Source organism: Pholcus phalangioides, unplaced genomic scaffold (genome assembly GCF_987345545.1).
Source record: "Pholcus phalangioides strain wild (caught in Gottingen) unplaced genomic scaffold, Ppha-v1.0 ptg000008l_1, whole genome shotgun sequence".
Classification (NCBI taxonomy): domain Eukaryota; kingdom Metazoa; phylum Arthropoda; class Arachnida; order Araneae; family Pholcidae; genus Pholcus; species Pholcus phalangioides.
In genome coordinates this window covers 51,383,753-51,409,068 of record NW_028301601.1, presented here as the reverse complement: position 1 = coordinate 51,409,068, position 25,316 = coordinate 51,383,753, and the positions used below count along the sequence as shown (strand labels likewise).

Genomic DNA, 25,316 nt, shown 5'->3' with positions numbered 1-25,316 from the left:
CAGAAATATTTCCGACCGGAAAATAATGAATGAGCAGATGAGAAAATGAGCAAGTGGGTGAGTGACTGAGTGAGTCAGTCATATTATCACTCACGTGATAACTCACCCACTCATTTTGTTACTAATATGCTCACTGACTTGATCAATCGCTCACTCGTTCGGTCACTCATAAGGTATAAAATCAATCATTTACCCACTCACCTGGTCACTCATACGGTCACTCACCCACGCATTCGATCGCTAATACGGTCTGTCATTATACTATTATACTCACTTACTCAGTCACTCAGCCAATCTCCGGTTCACTAAAACTGTCAACCAATCATCGTGTTATCCACTTGGTCACTCATCTGTTGGTAACTCACTCACTCGAATACTAACACGGTTACTCATTTATTCGGTCACTCACCCAATCCCTTGATCACTACGACGATCACTTATACTTACGTGGTGATCCATACGATCACTCTATCGGCCACACTCGTGCTGTTACTCATTCACCAACTCATTTCATCACTCACACTCGCTCACATAATCATTCACTTGCTCAATCACTCGGTCACTCACTCACTGATGATGAACTGTTGTCGGTGAATATCGCTATCAGTAAATTGCGTGGCGGTAAATTGTTGGCAATAAATTTTCCGTAAATCTGTTCAATGATAGAGAGAGATAGAGATCCCCACCGAACTGCACTTTTGATTATAGCACCAGATATGAATAAGACATCTATAAAAGAGAGCGGACTCATCGTCCTAAATCTTTTAACAAAAAACTGGTTTGCCGCTCCATGTGATATCTAAGTGGGTAAAATAAAGAGCAGGAAAAAAATATGTCGGGTACGAATTTTGTTTCGAGCCGCCCAGATAGCTTACGTTCTTGTTTCTGGTATTACAGGCCCTGTCTATTTTCTCAACGTTTCCGTTGTCGACTCAAAAGCCTGGTGTCTTGGGAATTTTGTGTGTGTCAAATTTTTAGGTCTTAAGTAAAGTCTACGCCGCCGCCCCTTACAACCTGCCACTCAGGTGCGCCGCACCCTTGCACCCTCACTTAAGCCGCCCCTGATGGTTGACCGTCTGGGGGGATATAAACAGTGTTAAGTGGCTATAAAATAAATGGATGAATTCGATTACAAAATGATTTTTTTTTTAATTGTTTGGGAACCGAAATGGGATGAAGCTGGTCAATACAGAACAACATCCGTTTGCAGTCACTAATTGGAATGTAAAGAAATCAGGGTACAGAATGGTAGGTGGAGATTCGGTCTTAAGGACAGTTCATGTGACGTTTTCCTGAAAAAAAGGGGGGAAAACGTGGAGCTTGGCAGGACCCACATTTTTGTGAATTGTATACAGTATTACAAAACTACATTCGGTTATTAACGCAAGATTACCAACAAAACGGAAAACAGCTCCTCTTCATTTTACACTTTCTTGATAAACAAAGTAAGTAAATATCAAATATAGCTACTAATTTCTGATACGTTCATACGTATGATGCATAGGCCTGCATTGTTTGGATGATTTGTTTGGATGCCCTACCTGAAAAATTCTCGAAAAATTCAACTACATCTCGTTTTTCTGAGGCACCTCTTCTCTTGAGGCCCTTCGGTTGCGGCCCGGGGTGGGGGAAGCATGCGTTAAGACGGCACTGCCTAAGGTTCGCACCAGGCGTCCTCCTTTTTCAGTTTGGAATCTGGTAACCCTATCTGAAGACCACATAATCCGTGTTTTCACTTATTTGTTCGATCATCCATATCGTCCAAATTTTTTTGTGGAAGGAATAATTTTTTTTTATACTGGATATAAAATCTCTCTCTATATCACCGCATGAGTTGCATGGAATTTCGAGATTAAATGGCAGCACCAACAGTATATAAATCAAGCTTCCGGAGAGAGTATGACGTCAGCGGTCTCCGCCTTGGCAGTGCTGAGTCAATACCTTCTAGAGCAATACCTGCTCTAGACGGTATTGGCTGACTCACCCCCCCCCCCCCAACATAATTCGTCGGAACATCACTTGACTCGGTGAAAACAAACACGATCCCCTGTTATTTTCTTATGGGGCCTTTCAAGTATTACGTAAGCAGATTTTCAGCCATTTATGACCCCCCCCCCCTTATCAGCAAAATTTCGTCAGCAGCTTAGAATATTTCATATCTTCAAAAAGGGGTGGTTGATGACGTAAGCAACCTTCAAACCCCCCTTCCCCCTTGTCATCAAAAGTCAGCAAATCCGAAACCCCCTCCCCCCCACCTCGATGCTAACGTAATACTTGAATGACCCCTATAGCATAAGTAAGATTTTAAAACTATAAATGAAAAAATAATTTCAGCATCGACGAGATAATTCTAAAATTAATGAAAGTTATAATTTCCGCATTAAAGAAAGATAATTTCAGCATTAAAGAATAATTTTAGCATTAATGAAAGAAAATATTCTAGAATTAATGTGAGAGATAATAATAACATTAATGAAAGATAATATTCCAGAATGAAGGAAAAAGATAATTCCAACATATATAATTCCAGCATTAATAAAAGAAATAATTTCAGCATTAATGAAAGAAATAATTTCAGCATTAATGAAAGAAATAATTTCAGCATTAATGAAAGAAATAATTTCAGCATTAATGAAAGAAATAATTTCAGGAGTAATGAAAGAAATAATAACTAATAAAGGAAATAATTCTAAAATTGATGAAAGAATATTCGAGAAATAATGAAGGGAAATTCCAGAATTAATGGAGGAAAATTCCAGAATTAATGAAGGCAAATTTCAAAATTAATGAAGAAAAATCCAGAATTGATGAAGGAAAATTCGAAAATTAATGAAGGAAAATTCAAGAATTAATGAAGGAAAATTCCAAAATTAATGAAGAAAAATCCAGAATTGATGGAGGAAAATTCCAGAATTGATGAAAGAAATGATTCCGGTATTAATGAAATTAAATAATTTAACCTTTTTTTATCCTTAGATGAGTTCTTCTCTCTCTCTATCCTTTTTTTAAATCTTTAAAACGCAATATTTAGAGACCAAACTGTACATTTCTATGGGCAAATTGCCAGGCGGGAAGTTTGTTTTCTCCGAGTCACGCCTCACGTTTGATGTCGCTGCAGTCGCAGCGGCTGGATGCTCCCTCCAGTAATATAATCTCTGTCGTCTGCTTCTCTCCATGTTGCTTGTTTTGGGTGTCTCCTTGTGCCCTGAAAAAATTACTGAACTGGCAGTTCAAACTTCCAGTTCTGTTTATGAGCTTAGCTTGTAGAGAACCGAACAAATCGACTTCTTGTCTGTCGTCTGCTCAAAAATGAGGTTCTTTGTTTTGGACGTCTCCTTATGCTCAGATAAAATAACCGAACTTTTAGTTTGAATTTCCAGTTCAGTTCATGAGCTTTGTTTATAAGGAACTGAGCGGAATAAAGAATATAGTTTTTTTACTTTGAACTTCATCATCACCACATGAGTCACTTTTAAATTTGACATTAGATGGCAGCACATTACTATAAAGTGGAGTGTGGGAAAATTCCATCGAGGAGAAATACTAGGAAAATTCACTTTTTACGATCTTACCTGTCGTCTGCTTGTGTGTAGGTCCTTTGTTTTCGATGTCTCTTTGGGTCTTGAAAAAATAACTGAACTTGAAGTTTGATCTTTCAGGTCAGTTTATAAGCTTTGTTCATGAGGGGCAAAACTGAATGAAGAATTTTAGTTTTTTATACCTGAGCATCGTCATCACCACATAAGGCACTTCTGATTTTGAAAGTAGGTAGCAGCACCAACAATATTTTTAAAATGAATGTCTTAAAGTGATCTAGAGTATTAAATAATTTTAATTCCCTTAAAATAGTTAATGTCATTGTGAATTCGCTGCAAATGCTACAAGGCAAAAAAAAAACTGCTTTGGCGGACATTTCGATTCACCAGGTATATACGAGTTTTGTCATTGCGTAACGCAGTGACAAAAATGTTCATGTGAACATAATAATGATTCATTATCAGGATTTCAAGCACATCGGATAATACAAATAATCAGATTTGCAAATATGAAAATTATCAGTTTGTTGACTTGAATTTCGATACGGTGAAAATCTGATATTTCGTTGGACCACAAGCTACCTTCAAGTGGTTTTTTGGTTCATAATGTGGCCGCTCTCTCGCAGACTAGCCAAGCCAGCACCGCCACAACCCACGGTGAAATTCGCCCCCAACAAGCGACGAAAAAAGCCAAGTCCAGCCTACCGGGACACAACGGCACTAAATCTACCGAGTTGGTGAAAAACTCTGTCGAATCTACAGCCCAAGCTAGCCCGAAAAAACCAGAGTCCAGCCTCAAGGACTCCAGTGCACAGCCAAAAAAGGTGCAGAAAAACTTTGAAAAAATTCAGGCCAAGCCGAGGCAAAAAATTTCAGAGTCCCGCTCTACGGACCTTGGAACGTCTACGGACTTCAGAGAAAACTTCGGAAAATCTTCGCAGCAGCCCGTACCCAGAAGCCTGCCACCCAGCGACCTGGCAGAACCAGATGCCGAGACTCCGACGGCCACATCCGCAGACGACCTAGCGGACGCCTCTGACTCTGGGTCGGCTATAAGCCTAAACTCGACGTATGAAATGTTCGAGTTTGCGAAGTCTTGCCTAGAAGACATTATGAAGTTGAACTCTGGCAAAGAGAAGAGAGCCGTTATCGACAAATTTCTCGTCGAAGCCGGAAATATCCTGGTTAAAGACTGACGATAAGGAGCTCTCTAACTCTATTTTTATTTCAGCATATTTATCGGACTTTTCTCAACTTTTCTTCTTTTCCTTTCACCCATCTTTTTCTTTCAAAAAATCAAAAAACCCTTCTTCAAAAAAACTTAAAAAATTTGTGGAAAAAAAAAAAAATTGTGATTTATTTTACTTTTTTTTTTACTTCTACCATTTTCTGAACTTTGAAAAATAACATACTAATTCTGTCTCTGAATTTTCTCTTCTTGTTACTAATCTATATCGATTACAGGTCCAGCCAACCAGGGATCGAGATCGCACCAGCCAATCCCGTGCGAGCAGAGGCGAAGTTACCTTGTCGCTTCCGAACTTCTTCACAGCGAAGCATAATCGTAATAGTACTAACACAAGAAGGTTGCTGCCAGCATTTTACCTGCAAAATTCGTTTAAATTTAATATTAATTTAAACAGGACCATGACCTTATCATTTCTCCCAATTTTGACAACTTTCCAATACACATGCACTTTTAATTTACACATACTCTCTTGTCTTTCTCTTCACACGTAGTCCCCGTGGCTACAATTTGTAAGCCCGCAGATGGTTCCCTTGAACCAGGCCCGGGAGGTAAAAGTTTAATTCTGGTCTGGTCTGGTACTTGGTATCTTCGAGAGCGTATGGAAATCGTTTTTAAGTCGTTGTAGACTGTGCAATGACGTAAGCGACAGCCATTTCCAACAACTTGCGTAATAATTAATCGAATAAATCTTTTTATAGTTATTATTGTACTTTTTGTCGCTCCAGCTCACGCCGAAACCTGCATGCGTTTTTCGCGATTTTCACCGTCTCGACGTTGTTTGAGGCACCATGTTCCATTGCAATATTTTGTTCCTCTTGATGTCTACTAACAACCCTCTCAGTTTGTCGGCCCCATTAACAGAACAACCCGTATACTGTAAGAAAGTGTACGAAGATATTGTGCTTATACTGCCATCTGGCTTCTTAAATTTTTTCAGAAACTTTTCAACTGATGATCCATCATCATGATTAGTGAGAACCAACAATAATTTTCCTGACTAAAAAATTCACAAATATATCAAATTATTTGTGTAATATTAATACTCAATTATACTCAATTATTAGTATTTGACGAGTTATAAAATTAAAAAACTATGAGTAATTCTTATTTTTGAACTTTAACAGTCAAGAATTTTTGTAGCGTCTCTTTAAGTGGTAGGTGATCAATTAGTCGTTCACCCGATGTTATTCAAAGATGTCTGTTCAATGACTACAATTTTGTAATGTTGAGGGCGAAAAATGCCTTGTAAAATATCTTTTAAGGTATCCAGTTACGTTCATGAGGTGCTGTTCTATAAAATAGTACTGGAGTGAACTTTAATAACATTTTCTGATAGAAAGTATCAATGGTGAAATCAATAAATTTTGGACTGCCTTCACATTCAGTGAAAAAGATTTTTTTTTGTCAAATTTTAAGTAAAATTCATGCAATTTTCGAAACAAGACATCAAAAAACTCTATGAATTGAATGTACTGTTATTTTCACAGTACATTCAGCTAGCTTCTAGGCATAGAGATCAAATGAAACTACCTTTAAAAACTGCTGTCCGTTCACAAACCTTTTCTTGCTTCATATTTTCACTCTCATGTCCTCAGACTATTAATAGTTCTTGTAGACTGGATTTCGTTTGATGAGGTGGTTCCGTTTATTCTACTTGAATGCATTCCTCTTGAATCTATTGGTTCTAATTTATTTTACGGGAAATCAGCTTTCCAGTTTTATGAATGTTTCGTTCTCAGATACACTATACTGTATAGCATAGGTTCCCAACCTTTTTTGTCCCATCGCCCCTTTCTTCAGAAATTTTTTTCTCCCATCGCCCCCCAACGAAATCTAACCCATAGGATCCTATGTTATACCCGTAGCTTCTACCGCCCCCCTGGAACATTCCATCGCCCCCAGGGGGCTTTAACGCCCACGTTGGGAATCACTGCTGTATAGGGTCCATAAGAAAGTCCTTTCGACCTGAAATGATGAGACCACAAAAACTAAGTTATTCAACTCGCAGATGATAAAATGATTACGGCCGATCAAATGAAACACAAACAGCAATGATTAGAATAATACGTACCGCATTAACCGGCATGTCCGGAAAAATCGAGGGAGACCAGCATGCCGGGAAATTCGAATCACGAATTCTAGAATATTCTGTAATATTTTTATTCTAAAATTAAACTGAATTCGCTAAATGCAAAAAAATGGTGTCCCTCGTTATTGGCGGCATGCCGGCTAATGCAGTAATTCTGAGGAGATACAGGGTGAGCGAAAAATCCATAGAAACTTTTGAAAATAACCGAAATAAAAACGGTTTGCAGGGTTAGCATCGCTAGGTCACGGGAATTTTTTTAAGACAGGGAAAAAAAAGAACTAAAAAACCAGCCGATAGGTGGCGCTGGTATGAGCGACTTCGGTGGAAATATGCAAACGAGACGTTTATAACAACTTGCGTGTTCCTAATCCACAGTGGACCTGCTGCACTCTGCCGTTGCTGGGTTTGTGACTCACCTGCAATGTGTTGTCTCCTGTGATGGTGGTCATGTGGAACACATACTGCTGTAATAAACGATTTAGAGACATTCTGTTCGTTATTTTCGTATCTTTTCTTTGACCTGTGTACGTCAAAAAAAAATTCCCGTGAGCTAGGGCGTGAATAGTTGAATAAAATTGGGTGAATGAACAATAGATCACCTACCACTTACATTCCGTGGCATCTGGGGGTATGAACGGTTATAGTCTCATCACAGCGGCACTCAGATATAACATTAAATGGTCAAGGTAAAGGTTCTCGATTTTTTTCAACTTTTCAAGGCAAGCTTCCATGGCTAATATCGTAGGTACAGACGAAACTTTTGGTCTGATTCCAACTTGACCACGGCTTTCATAGCCGGAAACTTTTCCTACAGTAACGCCATTTCTGTAAGGACCTCTCTCTCTCTCTCTCTTCTAGATTTTAAATACCCGTCCAAACAGATCGTATATCAATGCAATACGATTTAAAAGATTAAAATTCCGAACGTATCAATGATACCGCTCACTTCCGAGGACTAACTACCCACGAGCAACCGGGGCAATGTCCACCCCCCCCCCCCCAAGTCCTTTATGCCAGCAAATTAGATATAAAAAGAGGTTGAAGCAGTTAGGTTTGGAGAATATATTATAGATATACTGTGCTTATGCTGCCATCTCTCTTCTCAATTTAATTTCGACGCTTTTTAACTTCATCTTTATCCATCGGTAAAAACTGGAAAAAATCAATTTCGACACAAATTTTTTTTTAGTAATTTTATGCCAATTATAATATTATTGTTTGATAAGTAACAAAAATTAAGACTTCATGTATAAATATTATTATTATTAGTTTATATAAGCTCGCGGTGACTGGTTAACAAATCTTTATTGTAGGCCAAAGGCCTTTGCGAATCGTTTTTAATGTTGGAAAATTAGTAGCTCATAGTGAATTTATACTGTGAAAAAACAAAAATTTATTAGAATCGTCCCTGGCTGGAGCCCCGTCAGGAGTGTGTGCGATTTGTGCTGTCATGTATCCATTCTTTTGTTATTCGTGTATTATCATGGCCCCCATACCCTGGAGAAGGGTTCTATAATGAGACCTTTGGCATTCCCTCAAACCAGTTTCTTCACGGGCCCTTCTATAGTGAATTTATCGAATGAAAAAACAAAAAATGATGACAATTGTCCCAAGCCCTGTCAGCCCCACCGTTATGGGGCCATAATCTATTGCCATTCGGTGATATTACGCACTATCATTACATTATAGAGTACCACGGAGCCCGAGAGTTGTCATCACCGGGGCAGCGCTTCCTCAGGTCCTTAGATAAGCAAATTAGATCTAGAAATATCAGTATCAAAGAACTTCCTCGGATTTCTATCGCTCTCTCGGAGACTTGCAACCTACGACCTCTTTCTCCGCCTTTTAACACTTTTAAGCGATCAATTTCGCAAAATAGTGCACAATATAAGTTTAGATTTCTTTAATTGTAATATATTTTTTAATTATTCACACCTCAAAATAGAGGTGTTCCTGTTACAGAACAGAACAGTTCCTGTTACTCAGTTCTACGAAAAATACGTTTAAACACTATCTGCGAACATAAAAATATACTGTAGTGTACAAAAGTGTGCGCAAGTATCATGCATACTGCTTAATCGATCATTACAATAAATAAGAACTGATAATTACTTTTTGGCACAAATTTGTTAATTTTTTATTCCATTATAGTTAATCATTGTTTGATGAGTTGATTAATTTCAAAATGTTATAGTAATTATTATTTTTCCCAATGACTTTTTTAGACTTAGCATTTGAGGATGGTTGGTAACATGGTTTATGGAATATTCAATGTAGCCCGTGGCTCTCAGTGAGTCAGTTTATAAAAGCATTTTTACAATGTGTGCATTTTTACGATCTCAAGATATGCGTACATACATATGATGAATAATCACACGTTGAGATAAATCCCATAATACCCTCAAAAAATGCAAACTTTCACGGGCGGTGAAAGTTTTGATTTTGCAATTTGAATAAGTTTTCTTGAATATAGAGCTGTGGTTCTGTCGAAATTAGACCGAACGTTTCGTTTACACCGGGAGCGAGGGGGGTCTTCCGGAGATCCTTCTTGTAGTTATAAATACCTCAGTATAGTTGATGACTCGCGGGCAATCTCGATTTGTACAAGGATGACGTCACTCTCCGCTACCATACGAAGGTTTTTAACAACTGGCTGTTGCGAAGATATATTTCGGAAAGAGAGAAAATTCTTTCAGTGTACACGAGCTCCAAGGAAAGATTGAGAGATTCAGTGCCTCTGTAGTCTAGTGGTCTAGGGTCTTCACCCGGAAAGTGAAAGGACGTGGGTTCGATTCCCCGCAGGGGCAGTTGAATTTACTCTCTTTCCGAAATATATCTTCGCAACAGCCAGTTGTTAAAAACCTTCGAATCTCAATTTGGCCCGCGGTATCTGAAAGGTTGAAGAGCCTCGGACTAAACCTACGATATGCATCTTCAGTGGTGATGAATTCGTTCGGCTGTCTGCAGGCAACTAAAGAAAGGCCAGAGAGTCGCCACTGAAGATCACTATCGTACGGGTGTAGATGAAACTTCAGTTTCCATGTATTTATTTCCAACTTGACCACAGCTCTATTGTGCGGGACTTCTTTACAACAACTTCTTACAACAACTTCTTCTTATACAACAACGCTATTTATGTAAAGACCCCTCACCCTCTCCTCTCATGCCCTCTTCCTCTCTCTCTCTTTCTCGGCCCCCTCTCTCACCTGCCCTCTTCCTCTCTCTCTCTTTCTCGGCCCCCTCTCTCACCTGCCCTCTTCCTCTCTCCCCTGCCTTTTCCTCTCTCCCCTGCCTTTTCCTCTCTCTCCTGCCCTTCTCCTCTCCCTCTCTCTCTCACCGTCTCCCCCTCTCTCTACCTCTTTGTCTCTCCCTCTCTCTCTCTCTTCCCCCCTCTCCTGCCCTCTTCTTCTCTGCCCCTCTCTCTCTCTCTTCCTCTGTGTCTTCCTCTCCCCCCCCCTCTGAAAATAACTGTCATGAACTGATGAAAGGGATTTTTTTTTCACACCTTAACCACGCTTTCATCATGGGGAAAAAAAAATTCAAAAGAACAATAAACTTGCAAAGAAATTTGCACGTACACGGATCACGTAGCGGCCCTATCACGGCCCGAATAAAGCGGGAACTGAAAGGGGAGAAATTTTTGTCAATAATGGAGCCATCTGACACTCTACATAGTCTCGCAGGTTGATAACAATATAGCAGGTTCAACCTTACTTTCAGAGTATGCAAAAATAAAATAACTTTCTACGGAAAAAAAAAATTGATAACCGGAATCCTATCACTGCAAGCGAATTCCCCCTCCCCATGCTCTGATATTCTGCCATTCCATGCTTAGCGAAAGTGATAACAATACCTGAATGATAACATTTTCCGTGATTCTAATAAGCTGCGTTTACTGTATATTGGGGTGGATCGAAAAATCAAAATGTGAATAAAAGAATCGGTGTGGGGTTCAAAAGTTGTCTTCTAAGCATACTTGCATAAACATAAAAAAATTTCAACTTCAATTAATTTCTTAAATATTTGCCAAAAATCGATTTTGATACAAATTTTGAACTTAAAGAAATGAGTTAAAAGAGTCGATTTTACAGAGAAAATAGTTTAGGCAAAGAATGAAAAAATTGTTTATTGTTCATTATTAAATGTATTCAGTGTAGTAAAAGTTGGAAGGAATCCTCAAAATATTCATGTCATACCCAAGCAGTTGAAAGATGCATTCGCCTAGTGTCTGAGGCGTCGGAAAGTGTGTGGAGAACAGACACGGCTTCATATTAAATAGGATAAAATCAAGAAGCCATATCAAACATTTTTAAAACCCAAAAGCATTACAACATTTAGAAATATGTAAATCCCTCTCTCAAATTAATAGAATTAAAAAAGCCATTATATAAGTTCCCTTTTTATAAGTTTTATGATTTATTGCTTTGATTTTGTAATTTACACTTCATGTATTGTTATAAAATTATTATCATTTATAAGTTCATACTTTAATACCTCAATACACTGTAAAATTTATAAACATTTTTCATTAATTTGCAATTTTTAATACATCTTCATAAAAGTGTGAATTTTTAACTATTTTTGGGGCGCTTGGGCCACCATAAGATATGAATGGGTTTCAATAAAAAAAAAATTATTCAAACTTATGCATCCAAAAAAGACAACTCTTCCACCCCACGTCGAAAGTAATTTCGAAAAAAAAAATTGCTATACTTTTTCGATCCACCCTAATGTATATTGCAGGCACCCACTGCCATCTCTCTTCTCAAACTATTGTAGAAACTTTTCACCTGTCATTATTAGATCAATTAGACTTAAAATGACTTGTATTGACGCAAAAATATATATTGCACACTTTTATTTATTTGTTATTAAATTTAATTATTGTTCGATGAGTTATAAACATAAGAAATGTTAAATAATTAATTCTTTAATTTTTCCATTACTTGATCAGTTTTATAAAATCCAGCATCCAGAAAACGCTTACTTTGGTCTTAGTGAGCCGAGTCATGAAGTTGTATTGCCGTTAATGAAGATGGCTAAGTTTTATCTTGTTAGAAATAAAGGCGAGTTAACCGGATGGCGTAATTACAAAGCTTACATGCTTAGTTACGCAGTGATGGTCTTCGAGGAGATCGAGGCTCCTACACCTCTTCTGAGGTTCTGGTCCTAACAAGAGAGAACCCGAAATCTTTCTTTGCCTTCATTTGACCGATACTGGGAGTACCCAAATGCACACTTGCCCCTCGTGATAGAATCCATTGTGATATTAGGGGCCCCGGGTCCTGTCTGTTCCCGAAAGTTTTCTCAACATCTTCGTTGTCAAGGTATGGCTCAAAACGGTGACAGAGATGGCGTCATGTAAATTTTTATTATTCAAAATTTATGTCTCTTAACAAGAGCCTGGACTACAACCTACTACCCGGGTATATTCAAAACCTCCTTGGTACTACTTTGCCTCCCAGGTCTATCTGGAGGCTTTGGTACACAGCACCCCTCGCATCCTTGCTTAAGCCACCCCCGCCCGTGAATTGCGAAAGGAAATGTAACTCTACTGCACGTTTTTTGTCAAATATCCCGTCGATGAGACCTAACAATGATTAAATATATGGAAAGTGTACAGTAGGGGACGGAACCGTCATCAAGGGTGTGCGGGGTCCCGGGCCCTGTGGTTTATGGGGGCCCCGCACTCACGGTAAATTATCGCGGGGGTTTTCATCTATTCTTCAAATATTTCCTTCGTTAATTCTGAATTTCTTTTGGTGTCAGAATCATTTCTTTCAATTAATTTTAATTCATCAAATCTAAAATTTTCGTTAGTTTCGGGAAATTTTTTCTTCTATTGTTAATTTAGAGCATACATGTTGAACTCATGCTCCGCTGGCCCAATGTGGCCCTCGTAGTCATCTGATGCAGCTCTCGAACTCAAGCCTAATTTTGTAGAAATGATCCAAAAGAGTCATAGTTACAGATTACTTCAGGGACCCGCAGCATATTTGCAGATCACTCAAGTGATCCATAGTGCAATTTCATACCACTTTAGTGGCCCGTAGCACATTCTCAGATTACTTATTTACCCGTGGCATATTCACAGATCACATAACCCTTTCAGCGGCATTCACAAGATATCTCGTCAAACTTGATCTGCTTTATTTCAGCCACCCCGAAATATTTCGTCTTATAAAAACGCGCTGAAGGTATTTTTACCGTTAAACATGTTTCCCCCCATCCCCAACCAATCAACTGCCAGTGGGTGGAGTCAACTGTTGTTCAAGGTTAAATAAAAGAAAAATCAAGAAAACTGGATTATGTGTGTGTGTGTGTTCCCCCCCCCCCCTTTTCCACCACAATAAAGACATATACACTCTCAGTATATATAATACAAAAAGATTTTCCCTCCGCAAAAAAGTACTTCTCTTCCTATAAAAGCCACGCGCGTTATGGCAGGTATTTATGTATCATAGTGAGGGAAATAAAAGCGATGGGCGGAATTTTCTTGTTTGGGAGGAAAGCAGTTATCAGCTCGCCATCGGAAAAAAATAATATTTCTTCTTGAAAATAGGTGACGATTTGCGACAGTTTCGCAATTACAAATGTGGCAATTATAATGCGGAACAGGAAAATTTTCAAAAACCTCTTAAAGTGTTAAGGGATGCGGTACATGTAAAGATCACTAGAGTAATGACCCGCGGCATACCTACAGATCGCGTAATTGACCTGCAGTACAGCCCCCAGGTCACTTCAGCCGCCCGCGGTGCAAATCCACGTCACTTGAGTTACCCGCAGCATATTGAAACCTGTGAATAGCCTCGCTCTCTCTCTCTCTCTCTCTCTCTCTCTCCTGAAACTTTCCTGTTATTTTCTGAAATACTGGATACCGATTCCCCTCCCCGATAAAAATGTATAAAATTGTGCTGACTTACGGCATCGTTTTTTTTGGTGACAGTCGGCAATATGCAGTATTTTACGTATTTAAGATAGCAGTTTCCCGTATTTTTTTCCGGTGGGATATGGTCAGTGAGTCATGAATGTGAAGAATTTTCATTTAGAATTATATCATCAAGTCTGCCTGAGGACCAGTTATGCCAGGAACTTTCAACCTTTCAGACATTGCGGCCAAATTTAACTTTCCAGAAGCCCGCAGGTCATCTAGACTAGATGGCCTTGGTGTTCTCGGTTATTAAACACGATTCCAAAATTTATTGAACACTTTTATTTGTTCTGAATCAATTTCTTTTATTGAATTTGAATTTCTATTTATTGGCAAATGACTTCTTTTCATTAATGAATGAATTAATTATTTTTTGATGAATTATTTCTTTTTATTAAACCTGAAATTTGTCCCGATTATTCTGAAATAATTTTTCCATAAATTTTGAAGCTTTTCATTAATTATGAATTGTTAATGAATTTAAATACCTGAATTTTTCATAAATTTTAACACTTATTACTTTTAACAATTCGGGATTTACTCTTGAGAATTCTATGAAACTACTCTTGACAGTCTTGGAATTGCTCTTGACAATCTTGGAATTGCTCTTGACAGTCCTGGAATTGCTCTTGACCAATTTTAAATTACTCTTTACAATACTGTGAAATTATTCTTGACGATGCTGGAATCACTCTTGAAAATACTGAAATTATTATTGACGATGCTGAAATTATTATTGACGATGCTGGAATCACTCTTGACAGTCCTGGAATTGCTCTTGACCATTTTTAAATTACTCTTTACAATACTGTGAAATTATTATTGACGATGCTGGAATCACTCTTGACAATACTGAAATTATTATTGACGATGCTGAAATTATTATTGACGATGCTGAAATTATTATTGACGATGCTGAAATTATTCTTGACGATGCTGGAATCACTCTTGACAGTCCTGGAATTGCTCTTGACCATTTTTAAATTACTCTTTACAATACTGTGAAATTATTATTGACGATGCTGGAATCACTCTTGACAATACTGAAATTATTCTTGACGATGCTGGAATCACTCTTGACAATACTGAAATTATTATTGACGATGCTGAAATTATTATTGACGATGCTGAAATTATTATTGACGATGCTGAAATTATTATTGACGATGCTGAAATTATTATTGACGATGCTGAAATTATTCTTGACGATGCTGGAATCACTCTTGACAGTCCTGGAATTGCTCTTGACCATTTTTAAATTACTCTTTACAATACTGTGAAATTATTCTTGACGATGCTGGAATCACTCTTGACAATACTGAAATTACTCTCAATAATTCGGAAATTATTTCTATCATTAATTCTGCAATTATTTCTTCCAGCAATTCTGCAATTATTTCTTCCAGCAATTCTGTAATTATTTCTTCCAGTAATTCTGTAATTATTTTTTCATTAATTACAAATTTTCATCAATTATGAAAATGTTTTTTCAATCATTCAATAATTATTTTTTATTAAGGTGTATTTTAGCGTTTCTGTAAATTCTGTAATTGTGTATAACTTTTGAATAACGGAGTTGGCCTCTGTAAATATGTCGCCTAAGAAATCGTAGGTCTAAAAAAACTGTTTCGGCTCAGGGTCCCCCGAATTAATTATGACGGCCCTTTTAATGTATCAAATGTACAGCATTGCTACTGAATCTGGAAAGTATCTCACAGTTTTTCCAAGTGCAGCAGTTCAGATTTCAGTGGAAAGTGCTCTTTAATGATTTTTCTTTGTTTGGAATTTAATCGTTTTTCTATGTAAAGTAGCTATTTTGTAAAAATGGTCTGTGAGCCACAACAAGAAGCTCGACGAAGGGATACATTTGGCCCGTCGGACATGGGTTGAAAAACCCCCTGACTTACGCCATCGTCGCGGACCATAGGTCGAGAAACGCTGTTATAAGATTCTTTTCTCTCGGGTAACGCACGTGTTATTGCTGCAACATACACGTGAGATGATTCATTTCTCCAAAAGAAAACCCACGGCTGTGCGTGACGAATCGCGGTGCAATAAAAAACTCCTGACGCAGTAATATATTCACCCAACAGCAATTTTGGGTGTGCATTTCTCTGCCTCGTGTCACACGGATTCTTAGAAACTTCGAGAAAAATAAATAAATAAACAGGTGCGTTGCTCTGACGGACGCGGATTTTACGATCGCTGGGAACGATTGCCAAACCACATGTCACCTTTCCGTACGAACAACGGCGCATCTCTTGTCCGGCAAACATGCAGCAATCAACGTTGCATCATGTTGAACAAAGACAAAGCCTTCTATAAGTACACACATATATATAGTTTCTTTTATATATACCCATTCCATGCATGTAATAATATTTTAAGTGGTTTCTTGCCATGGAGGCATTTTCGTTGAATCGCAGTTGGAATGAAAGCGCATTAAAAACAGTATCAGAAGTAATTATGAAGGGTCATAAGAAGAATCCAAATTTTTCTAATTCACTGTTAGAACAATTATGATTCTTCTGTAAATTAGCAGACTAATTTAAATATAGGACTTTTTCTAACCTGCAGTTAGGTTAGGACACGGTTACCATATTTATTGCTGGTTCGTCAAATGGAGATCATCCGAATTTCTTATAAGGGAAGGAGTTAAGTCTGTCCGAGGACCATAGGCCGAGAAACACTGCTTCAAGTTTTGTCCGCTCATTGAACTCGTGTTTTCGTTGTAGAGTATCATATATGTTTTTCATGTTCTCATCCGGGCTCCACTGTATTAACATTTAATGTATTGAACATTACTCATTTCCCACCCCTCCTGCAATGAAGCACCAGCGAGATAGGATGGTTACACACCGGCTCAGCCTGACGCAATGTTCCAGAACGCTCTCCGTTTTGTGACTGTTGGCGTTCTTCGATCAATGTGTCGCCAAATGGATTGGAATATTTGGGAAGGAAGGCGGATCATTCGACTTTGGGTGGTGGTGGTGGTGGGGGAGCTGGAAGGTCTTAATCGTTCTCTTCGGTCAGCCTTCCTCAATACTTTTCAGCCTCCAACATTAATCGCTGTTTGAGCGTTTGCGTGGTACGATGCTCCATGGAGGTTACCGTCAGGGTCAACGGGTTCGATCGGAGGGAAGAACATAGAAAACAAGTTTTTTACTTACTGAGCCTGAGGAGACCACTGATAGATGGCGCATTAATTTCCCACCCAACTCCATCAGTGGGAAAATCGCCGTATGGCGATATGACAGGAGTTGGTGTGCGTTAAAGTAGTAGACTTTAACATTTGACGATCATCGCCAATGGTGGACTCACTATTGGCCACTACTCGCCCCTTACCAACCTTGGAATAAATTGGATCAGACTGGACACGAGTGAGGGCTCGGCTATACTTGATGAACAAGACGTATTTCCGTCAAGAAAAGAGACAGGCAATTGCTAATAAAAATTCTGAAGAACTCTCCTCCTTATATCCCCCCCGAAGAGTCTCGATTAACATTTTGGCGATTAACAGATGAGTGAAAATTGGGAAAGGATATTTTATTTAACCTGAACTGGCAACCGCTTCAGGTACAGTTGGTAGAGCATAGCACTGGCTTAGGAAAGGTTACGGGTTCAACTCAATACTTTGAGAGATATATCGTTCCCCCAACCCCCCGGCGTGTACAATCGGACTACTAGTTAAGGAGGATTTAGGAGAAGGGGGATCACCCGTTACCGCGAACGTGGCGAGACGGGGAGTGAAGCCCCCGTAGGTCCGCGACCGTAGGGAGCGGTCACAGCTACCTTCTACTTAACCACTATTGACTCTGTTAACTGCCGTCGTGGGTAGTCAGACCAACCTTGACCCCCGCTTTGTCCCCCACAAGAGATAAAAGCTGGTTTACCGCAAGGGCCATAGGTCAAGGTGGCCGTTGTGGGTAGGATCGTAACCCTCGAAAACCCTCTCAGTTTTCGAGGGTTACGGTTGGACCCCCTCTAGCGCGAATGCACGATGCGATACGAGCGGGCATTGAGGCATACAAGTTCCGTATGATATCCTGAGACATCTCGTTCCACAGTTGCTGTAAATACGCCTCTAGTTCAACCAACCTCGTAGGGTGTCCAACTTGCCGTCCCAAATGATCCCAGATATGCTCGATTGGTGACAAATCTGGGGATAGAACAGGCCAGGGAAGGGTGGTAATGTGTCGGAGGCAGTCTTGTGACATCCTTGCTGTGTGTGGCCTAGCATTGTCTTGTTGAAAAATGGCTCCTGGGAGCCCTGCCATGAGTGGCAACACATGTGGCTGAAGGATGTTATGGACGTACCGCTGGGCTGTCATTGTGTCATGGATCAATATTAGGGGTGACCGTGTATCGTAAGCAATGGCACCCCATACCATGACACCAGCTGTGGGAGCGGTGTGTCGTTGTAAAGCGAAGGCAGGATTGAAGCGTTCACCACGGGGCCTCCACACACGAACACGATTGTCATCACTGCTCAAGTTGAATCTCGATTCGTCGCTGAAGATGACCTGGTTCCATTCCGTTGCAGTCCAATCCCGTCGTGCTCGACACCACTCCAAACGGAGCCGTTGGTGGGTGTCATTGGCAGCACACGTAATGGGCGCCGCGATACCAGATGTCCTTCAGCCAGGCGCCTTGCGATGGTTCGGGAAGACACAGGGGCCCGTAGTGAAGCTGCTGCCTGTGTCTGGATAGCGGCCAATAAGGCAGTTGGCTCTACGCGTCCGTTTCGGATGATGTGACGGTCTTCTCGACGACTGGTCTGTCGAGGGCGTCCTGAACCTGGTCGCCGTGTAAATGACGTCTCTTCTGTCCACTGGTCCCAACACCTCCTCACAGTAAAATCAGAACGGCCTAGTTGATGAGCTGACCACCCAGCTTCCATCATCCCGATGATTCTTCCCCTATCGGACTCTGAAAACTACTCATATGGTCTTCGACGGCGGCGTTACGGCATGTCTACCTCATCATTTCCTTTGGAAACGATTAAATACACTCCAGCAAGCTCTGCTTACCTGTTTTATACTCCAAGGAGAACGAAGTTCAACGCCCTCTAGTAGCATTACGCAATGCGCAATCACGCTGCATTTCTAATCATTTCCATATCTGCCCGACATGTACCTTCAGGCCAACTTTCGTTTCGATCCCACAATTATTTCTTGGTGCGCAAATTTTTATGGCAATGAGTGTATATGCACAATCACAACTATATATACCCTTCATCATCTTAAAATTTCTCTCTTTTTATACTTTAAAACTAGGCTGACCATATTTCCTCGAGAGAAATACGGGAAATTGTGATTCCAAATACGCAACATCGCCAAGAACGACCCTAAAAGTGTACAAAGTTGCCAAATATTACTGAAATTACGGAAAAATCGCAATGGCGGGAAACGAAGCATTACTGCAAATTACAGCTGATTAAAATGAATTCTACGGAATAAAACGTTCACCAAGACAAATGTGGAGATTGGGCTGTCATTATTAGTTGTCATTATCAGGCTGTCATTATCAGTTCTTATTTATAGTTGTTATTATCATAATTTAATTTATGAGTTGAAAAATGATTTCAATCTTGAAAGACCGGGGCACTTTTGCCAAAAAGTCGCTGTAAGGATTAAAAAGAGTCAGAGCAGTGACGCCACGGAGTAGCTCCGAGACCGCGCCCACTGAGCCAAGGCGGCAAGAGCAACATCAAACAGGATAAAACGCTGCTCTTACTAGCCCTGATGGTTTCAATCAGGGCTACAGATAAGAATTTTGGAAAAAATCAGTAATGGGTTAAGAACAATTTAGATATTATTTGCCTTCCAAGTGCATTTTTTGATCATTTCTGTCGCACCACGGTCATTTTCTGCACACGAGGGGTAATTAGGCCGTAATTAGTAGCAATTTTTTGCTGCGGTCATGTCGCCGTTTTTGTTGTGCCAGTGTGTCAGGAAAGTTTTCTGACAAGGACGAACCGGATATCGAACTCGCGGCGACACCTCTAAACACCCTTTGACAGGGCCGTCTTAAGAGGGTCATGGGCCCCCCCCCGGGCCAAGTGGTTTTTCTGAGGCCCTACCAGGTAAATTCTCGAAAATTTCAACCAAATCTCATTTTTGCTGGGCCCCCCCTCTTCTCTTGAGGCCCCCGGGCCATGCCCGGGTGGACCCATGCGTTAAGACGGTACTGCCCTTTGGTACTTAAGGCGAGTATCAGACCGACCTAGGCTACCGCGCCCTTCCAAGTACGTAAATTACCTAAGTTGTAAAGCTGGGTGAGCCAAAATCTTTTGAAAAATTATTATAAAAGCAAATAATTGGTGTATGAGAGAGTGAATGGAAATTTTGACGACGCGGTGTGTCGTTCGTATTTATTTTAGCCGGGTTTTCCTAGGAATAGGTTTGTTGCGCAGCGTGAACCGAATTAGACTATTTCGCGCCGACAGAAACGTGTTACATAATTACGCTACGCGTTTGTGTTTTCCTAGCGAGGCGCATCAGATCAGGGCGGCTGTATTATAGTATATGGCCTTAGCATTAGCTACTCTGTCGTCTGCATGCTCCGGTTTGAACGGAAGGAAAAGAAGACGCACAAGAGTGAAGAGAATATCGGCAAAACCGCGCGGCGCACGACGCATTTGACTCCTCCAAAAGCAGTCGGCCAATAACGCCCGACGTAAAGGGCTGTCGTCAGGCGTATTGTGCTCTGTAGGAAAACAGTTATGATGATTTTCTTACTGGTGAGTGGGCGGCGTGTCGCGCTGGGCGAATCACGTTGCGCGCGGCTCAGGAAACTTGCTCCTAGGAAAACCCGGCTTAATAGACAAGAATCTCGCAAGTAAACGAAACTGCAGTAGATTCTCGATAATGCGGCACGTATTAAATCAGGGTGTACCGGATTATTGGAAGCCGGATATTGGATGAAGTCAATTGAGAAAAGCCCATTTGAATAGTACAAACTTCTGCGTTCAGACATAATACAGTGGCACGTTTTCCTCTTCGATGCTCGAAGAAAACCCGCCTGAAAACGCTGTATTAGTATTACTGGATGGGCCGGATTATCGAGAGTCTACTTGTACTGCAATTCATGCCAATAAATTCATAGAAGCACAATCATAAAGCACGTTTGTACATCACTAAAAACTTGAACTTGATTGTTGTTGTTTTTAAAACGCTCAAAAAAAATAATAATTCCCCACCACAACAAGTACAATAGACTCTACTTATTAGAATCATGGGTAATGTTACCATTCGAATATTGTTATCACTTCTGTAAAGTACCGAAAGGAACCAATATCATCACCTGGAAAAAATTCTTTTGCAGATTCTTGTACTAACAAGATCATGGCCCACTGCTCTGTCTCAATGATGATATGTAAGCAAGAGGTCGAAGAAGACCTGTGTGCCATGCTGGTAATGGCCATAGAAATTGCCATGGGGTTCTTAACCCATGGGTCACGACCGAGATGGGTAGCACAGATCCACTAACAACCAGGAGCTTTTGAGCTATGGGTCCCGACCCAAACTCGATTCACTGGTGCTTCCTAGATAGGTCATGCAAATCCACTAGCCAGGTATTCTCAAAATATGGATAACGTCCCAAGCATAATTCACGGGAGCTTCCGAGAGGGGTAGTAAAAATCCAATTGCTGCCAGGGATTCTGGGGCTATGGGTCACGACCCAAACTTTTCCCGAGGAACTTCCCGAGGAGATGAGTCATATAAGTCCGCTTACAGCCAGGGGTTATTGAACAATGCCAAAGTCACGACCCAAACTGGATTCACTGGAGCTTTTAGATAAGTCATACAAATCCACTTATAGCCTGTTATTCTTAACGTATGGGTCACGACCCAAACTTGATTCCCAGGGGCTTCCGAGACGAGTCGTATAAATTCACTTGCAGCCAGGGATTTTTGAGCTATACTTAGGTCAAGACCCAAATTTGATTCACTGGGAGCTATCTAGATGGGCCGTACAAATCCGCTTATAAACAGGGATTCTTGAGGTCTTGGCGCCTTGACCGAAATCGGGTCACGACCCAAATTTGATTCACAGAGGCTTCCGAGAGGGGGGTCGTGCAAATCCAATTGCAGTCATGGATTCTGTAGCTATGGGTCACGACCTAAACTTGATTCGCGGTAGGCTTCCTAGATGAGCCTTACAAATCCACTCAGTCTTATTATAATTGCACTTATTGCATCAATGGTCCCACTAATTTCATAAACCAAACAGTCCCATGGGTCGCGAATTTCATCTTGTTATTGATTTCGAGTCGTGGCTGAAAAAGGTCAAGAACTTCTGCTATAGATGGCAGTTCAAGAGGGTTGAAGAACCCCAAAACCCTAAAATATTATCACAGAGGGTTCAACGCATCTCGAAGTTGCACAAAATCACGGATCAGAAAACAATAAAATCCTTCACTTAAACCACGGTTTTAGAAAATTCTAGTGCAATACCTAGATCCTTCCATGGAAATTTCTAGAAAGTCGGAAATTCCATGAACACACACACACCTGCCGTAATTTACACAATACCCGAGTAATAAAATTCTCGCACGAAAAAATCATACGCGGCATATATTTGCCGCTTCGAGTCTCTCCGCCAATGGGATGGCTGGAATCGGGTCGTGACGTCACTGCGCAACTCCCAACCCATAATTCCCTCCGAGCAAACAAATAATCCCGTCTCGGGTAATCTCTCCCTAGCATAAATAGGAACCACTTGCTCGGGAGCACCAAGATTTTGGTTTTCGTTCGATCTCCTTGTGTGTAGTGGATACGTGTGTAGCGTCTTCTATTATTTCTTGTGTACACGCTAGCGATTATCAATCGACAATTATATAATTATAATCGAGGAGAGAATTTTATACATTTCCGATCTTTAGATTCTAGATAATGATGAGGAGCGTTTGTTTGATCGTCTTCTCAGCAGTTATCGTCTCCGCGGGGCCTCTCAATCCATGGGGTGGTCCTGATGATAGGATGTGAGTATGGTTATCTTATTAATTACCGTAAACTGGAGTAACTTTAGGACAGGGGGCCTCCAACGCATGGGGGCCCCCCCAAATCATTTTTGTAGTAACCCCGCCAACGAAAAGGCCTACATAGTCACAGAATTATTGAAAGAAATAATTTTTGAAATTATTGAAAGAGGTAATTTTTAGAATTAATGAGAGAAATGATTTCATACGTATTGAAAGAGATAATTTCAGAACTAGTGTGAGGGGGAAAATTATTTCTCAATTCATGAAAATTCATAATTAATGAAAAATATTTCCAAAATTATTGAAATAATTATTTTCAGAATTATTAAAACAAATATTTCCAGAATCATTGAAGAGAATATTTTAAGAATTTATGAAAATTCATGTTTAATGTTGAAAACATTTTTAAAACTAATGAAGAATTGATGGGAAATTCAGTGGAGAAAATATTTCCAGAAACACATACATGTAATGTAAAAAGTAATGATGTCAGAATAAAATTTATGAAAATTCATATTTTTGGGAAAAATTATTTCAGAATAAATAAAATTCTCCAACAATAGAGGGCTTCCTGTTAGACTTGGAGCCTTACCCGTTAATACGCCACTGTATGAACTTAGAAACAAAGACTTATTGGCCCTCGGACTTCTTTTGGAAACTTTCTATTGGCACGCAATCTTTCAAAGGTTGAAGACGCCTCACTTTAGGACAAGTATGGCATAATTTTGAATATGGTATCCGTACAGTAATTTTTAACTTTATTTTTTCTTCTAGGGGGGGGGGGGTCTTCTGTTGTATTAAAGTTAGGGTAACTTCAGTACAACAGAATTATGTCTCTCCCTAGTTATTTTATAAATAATTTTAAGTAATCGGGAATGGTAAACGAGCTAAAAGTTATAGTTATATCCCCCCAGAAATAATGCTAGGAATTACAGTACGGATACCATATTCAAAATTATGCAATAGGATCAATATTAAAATGAAAAAATTATCATTTCTATAGTTTTTATATGTATAAAAATTTTCTTTATTAGTTTCCTCCTTTTTTAGTTATTTCCTCCCGGTAAAGTTCTCTTAAAGTTCAAGAAAAACCAGAATTCTTTTTTTTAAAGCTTTCAACTAACAATTGTTCGTTAGCTTTCAATGTAGCAAGTTTTTGTTATAGCCAGCTTTCAATTTAAACAATTAAGTAAAGAATGAAATTCAACATAAATATAAGTCAAGTTTTAATCCTTTCAGTTCCTGCATGCACAAATGTGGTGGCTGCTTTTTCACACTATACATTTTTTTTTACCTCAGGAAGTTAAGCCCTTTCTTAAAAGATTGTGTAAGTTTTGTATTAGAATTATGTTGAATATAAACTGAGGGCTTTGTGTCAGAGGGCATGACATTGCATAACATTTAGCAATAAAATTCTGAAAAAAAATATATGCGCAAAAATGCTTTATCTTGGCTGAAAAAATTTGAACGAAGTGAATTATTTCTTCTTAATACTTCAAACAGAATTCAAAAACTAATGAAATGTTGAAACTTATGGAAGAATTCCAGAACTAATGAAATGTTGAAACTAATGGAAGAATTCCAGAACTAATGGAATGTTGAAACTAATGAAAGAATTCTAGAACTAATGGAATGTTGAAACTAATGAAAGAATTCTAGAACTAATAAAAGCTGTAAATAAAGTTAGTTCCAGCGTTGATGAAAATTCAGAATTGATGATATTCCCGATTTTCCTCAAGTGCAATATTATTCATTATTATTTACACATCTTCATTACCATATGTCATTATGGAAATATTGCATATGACTCATCGCATGGTGGCTTTATTGTCATTTATTCCTACTAAATCATATCACATATAATTGGTTATCGTCAATATACGATATCCATTAGTTCCTGTGGAGGTGGCTGTTAACTCCTGGGGCAAAAATGCACTTTTAGCCACATTTCTAAATTTTTCGCCATCTTGAAGATGGCGCAAGATGACTGTTAAATTGTCATCATCCCTATTCTCTTATACCAACCACGGCTTCAATGCACTACTGCATTTAATTGGCAGGGAGATGATCGGGGGGAGGGGTATGAGCTGTTAAACTCTCATCTACGGCACCCCGATATACGAGTGAAGGTTCAGTTGTGGTTGAGGAAAGGTTTCTGTAATTAATAGTATTGTATCACAATTTTTAGACGGAGATGTCAGCCCATTACGATTCAAATTCATTCGTGTGTAATTATCAATTTGCACTTTGAAACCATGGCTCAGTCTATTAGATCATTCTCATTTCATGCCAAACTAGTTGAGAAAATATAATTAGACTGAACGTTACGCAGTGTACAATTCTGTTTGTAAAATATGTACATGTGTCATTCAGTTTTGATTGAAAATTTGATCACTTTTGGGGCAAAAAACACGGTCATTTTCCTCACGCGATTACCAATCGAACCGGGACCTACAGTCTACTGCCGATTCCGAACGGCAGCGTCCGATATTTCGCCTTTTTTTATGTATACTTACTGAGAGGTT

The 25,316-nt window shown here is 39.5% G+C and overlaps 1 protein-coding gene across 1 annotated transcript in view; it reads left to right on the top strand.

Moving 5' to 3' along the window:
• The first annotated feature begins 22,555 nt into the window (after positions 1–22,555).
• LOC149084469 (transforming growth factor-beta-induced protein ig-h3-like) overlaps positions 22,556–25,316 on the top strand; it is a 41,738-nt gene continuing 38,977 nt past the window's right edge. Inside the window, exon 1 of the mRNA XM_089235317.1 lies at positions 22,556–22,791. Within this exon, the coding sequence (XP_089091443.1) occupies positions 22,703–22,791 (89 nt within the window). The 5' untranslated portion in view covers positions 22,556–22,702. The remainder of the gene's footprint in view (positions 22,792–25,316) is intronic.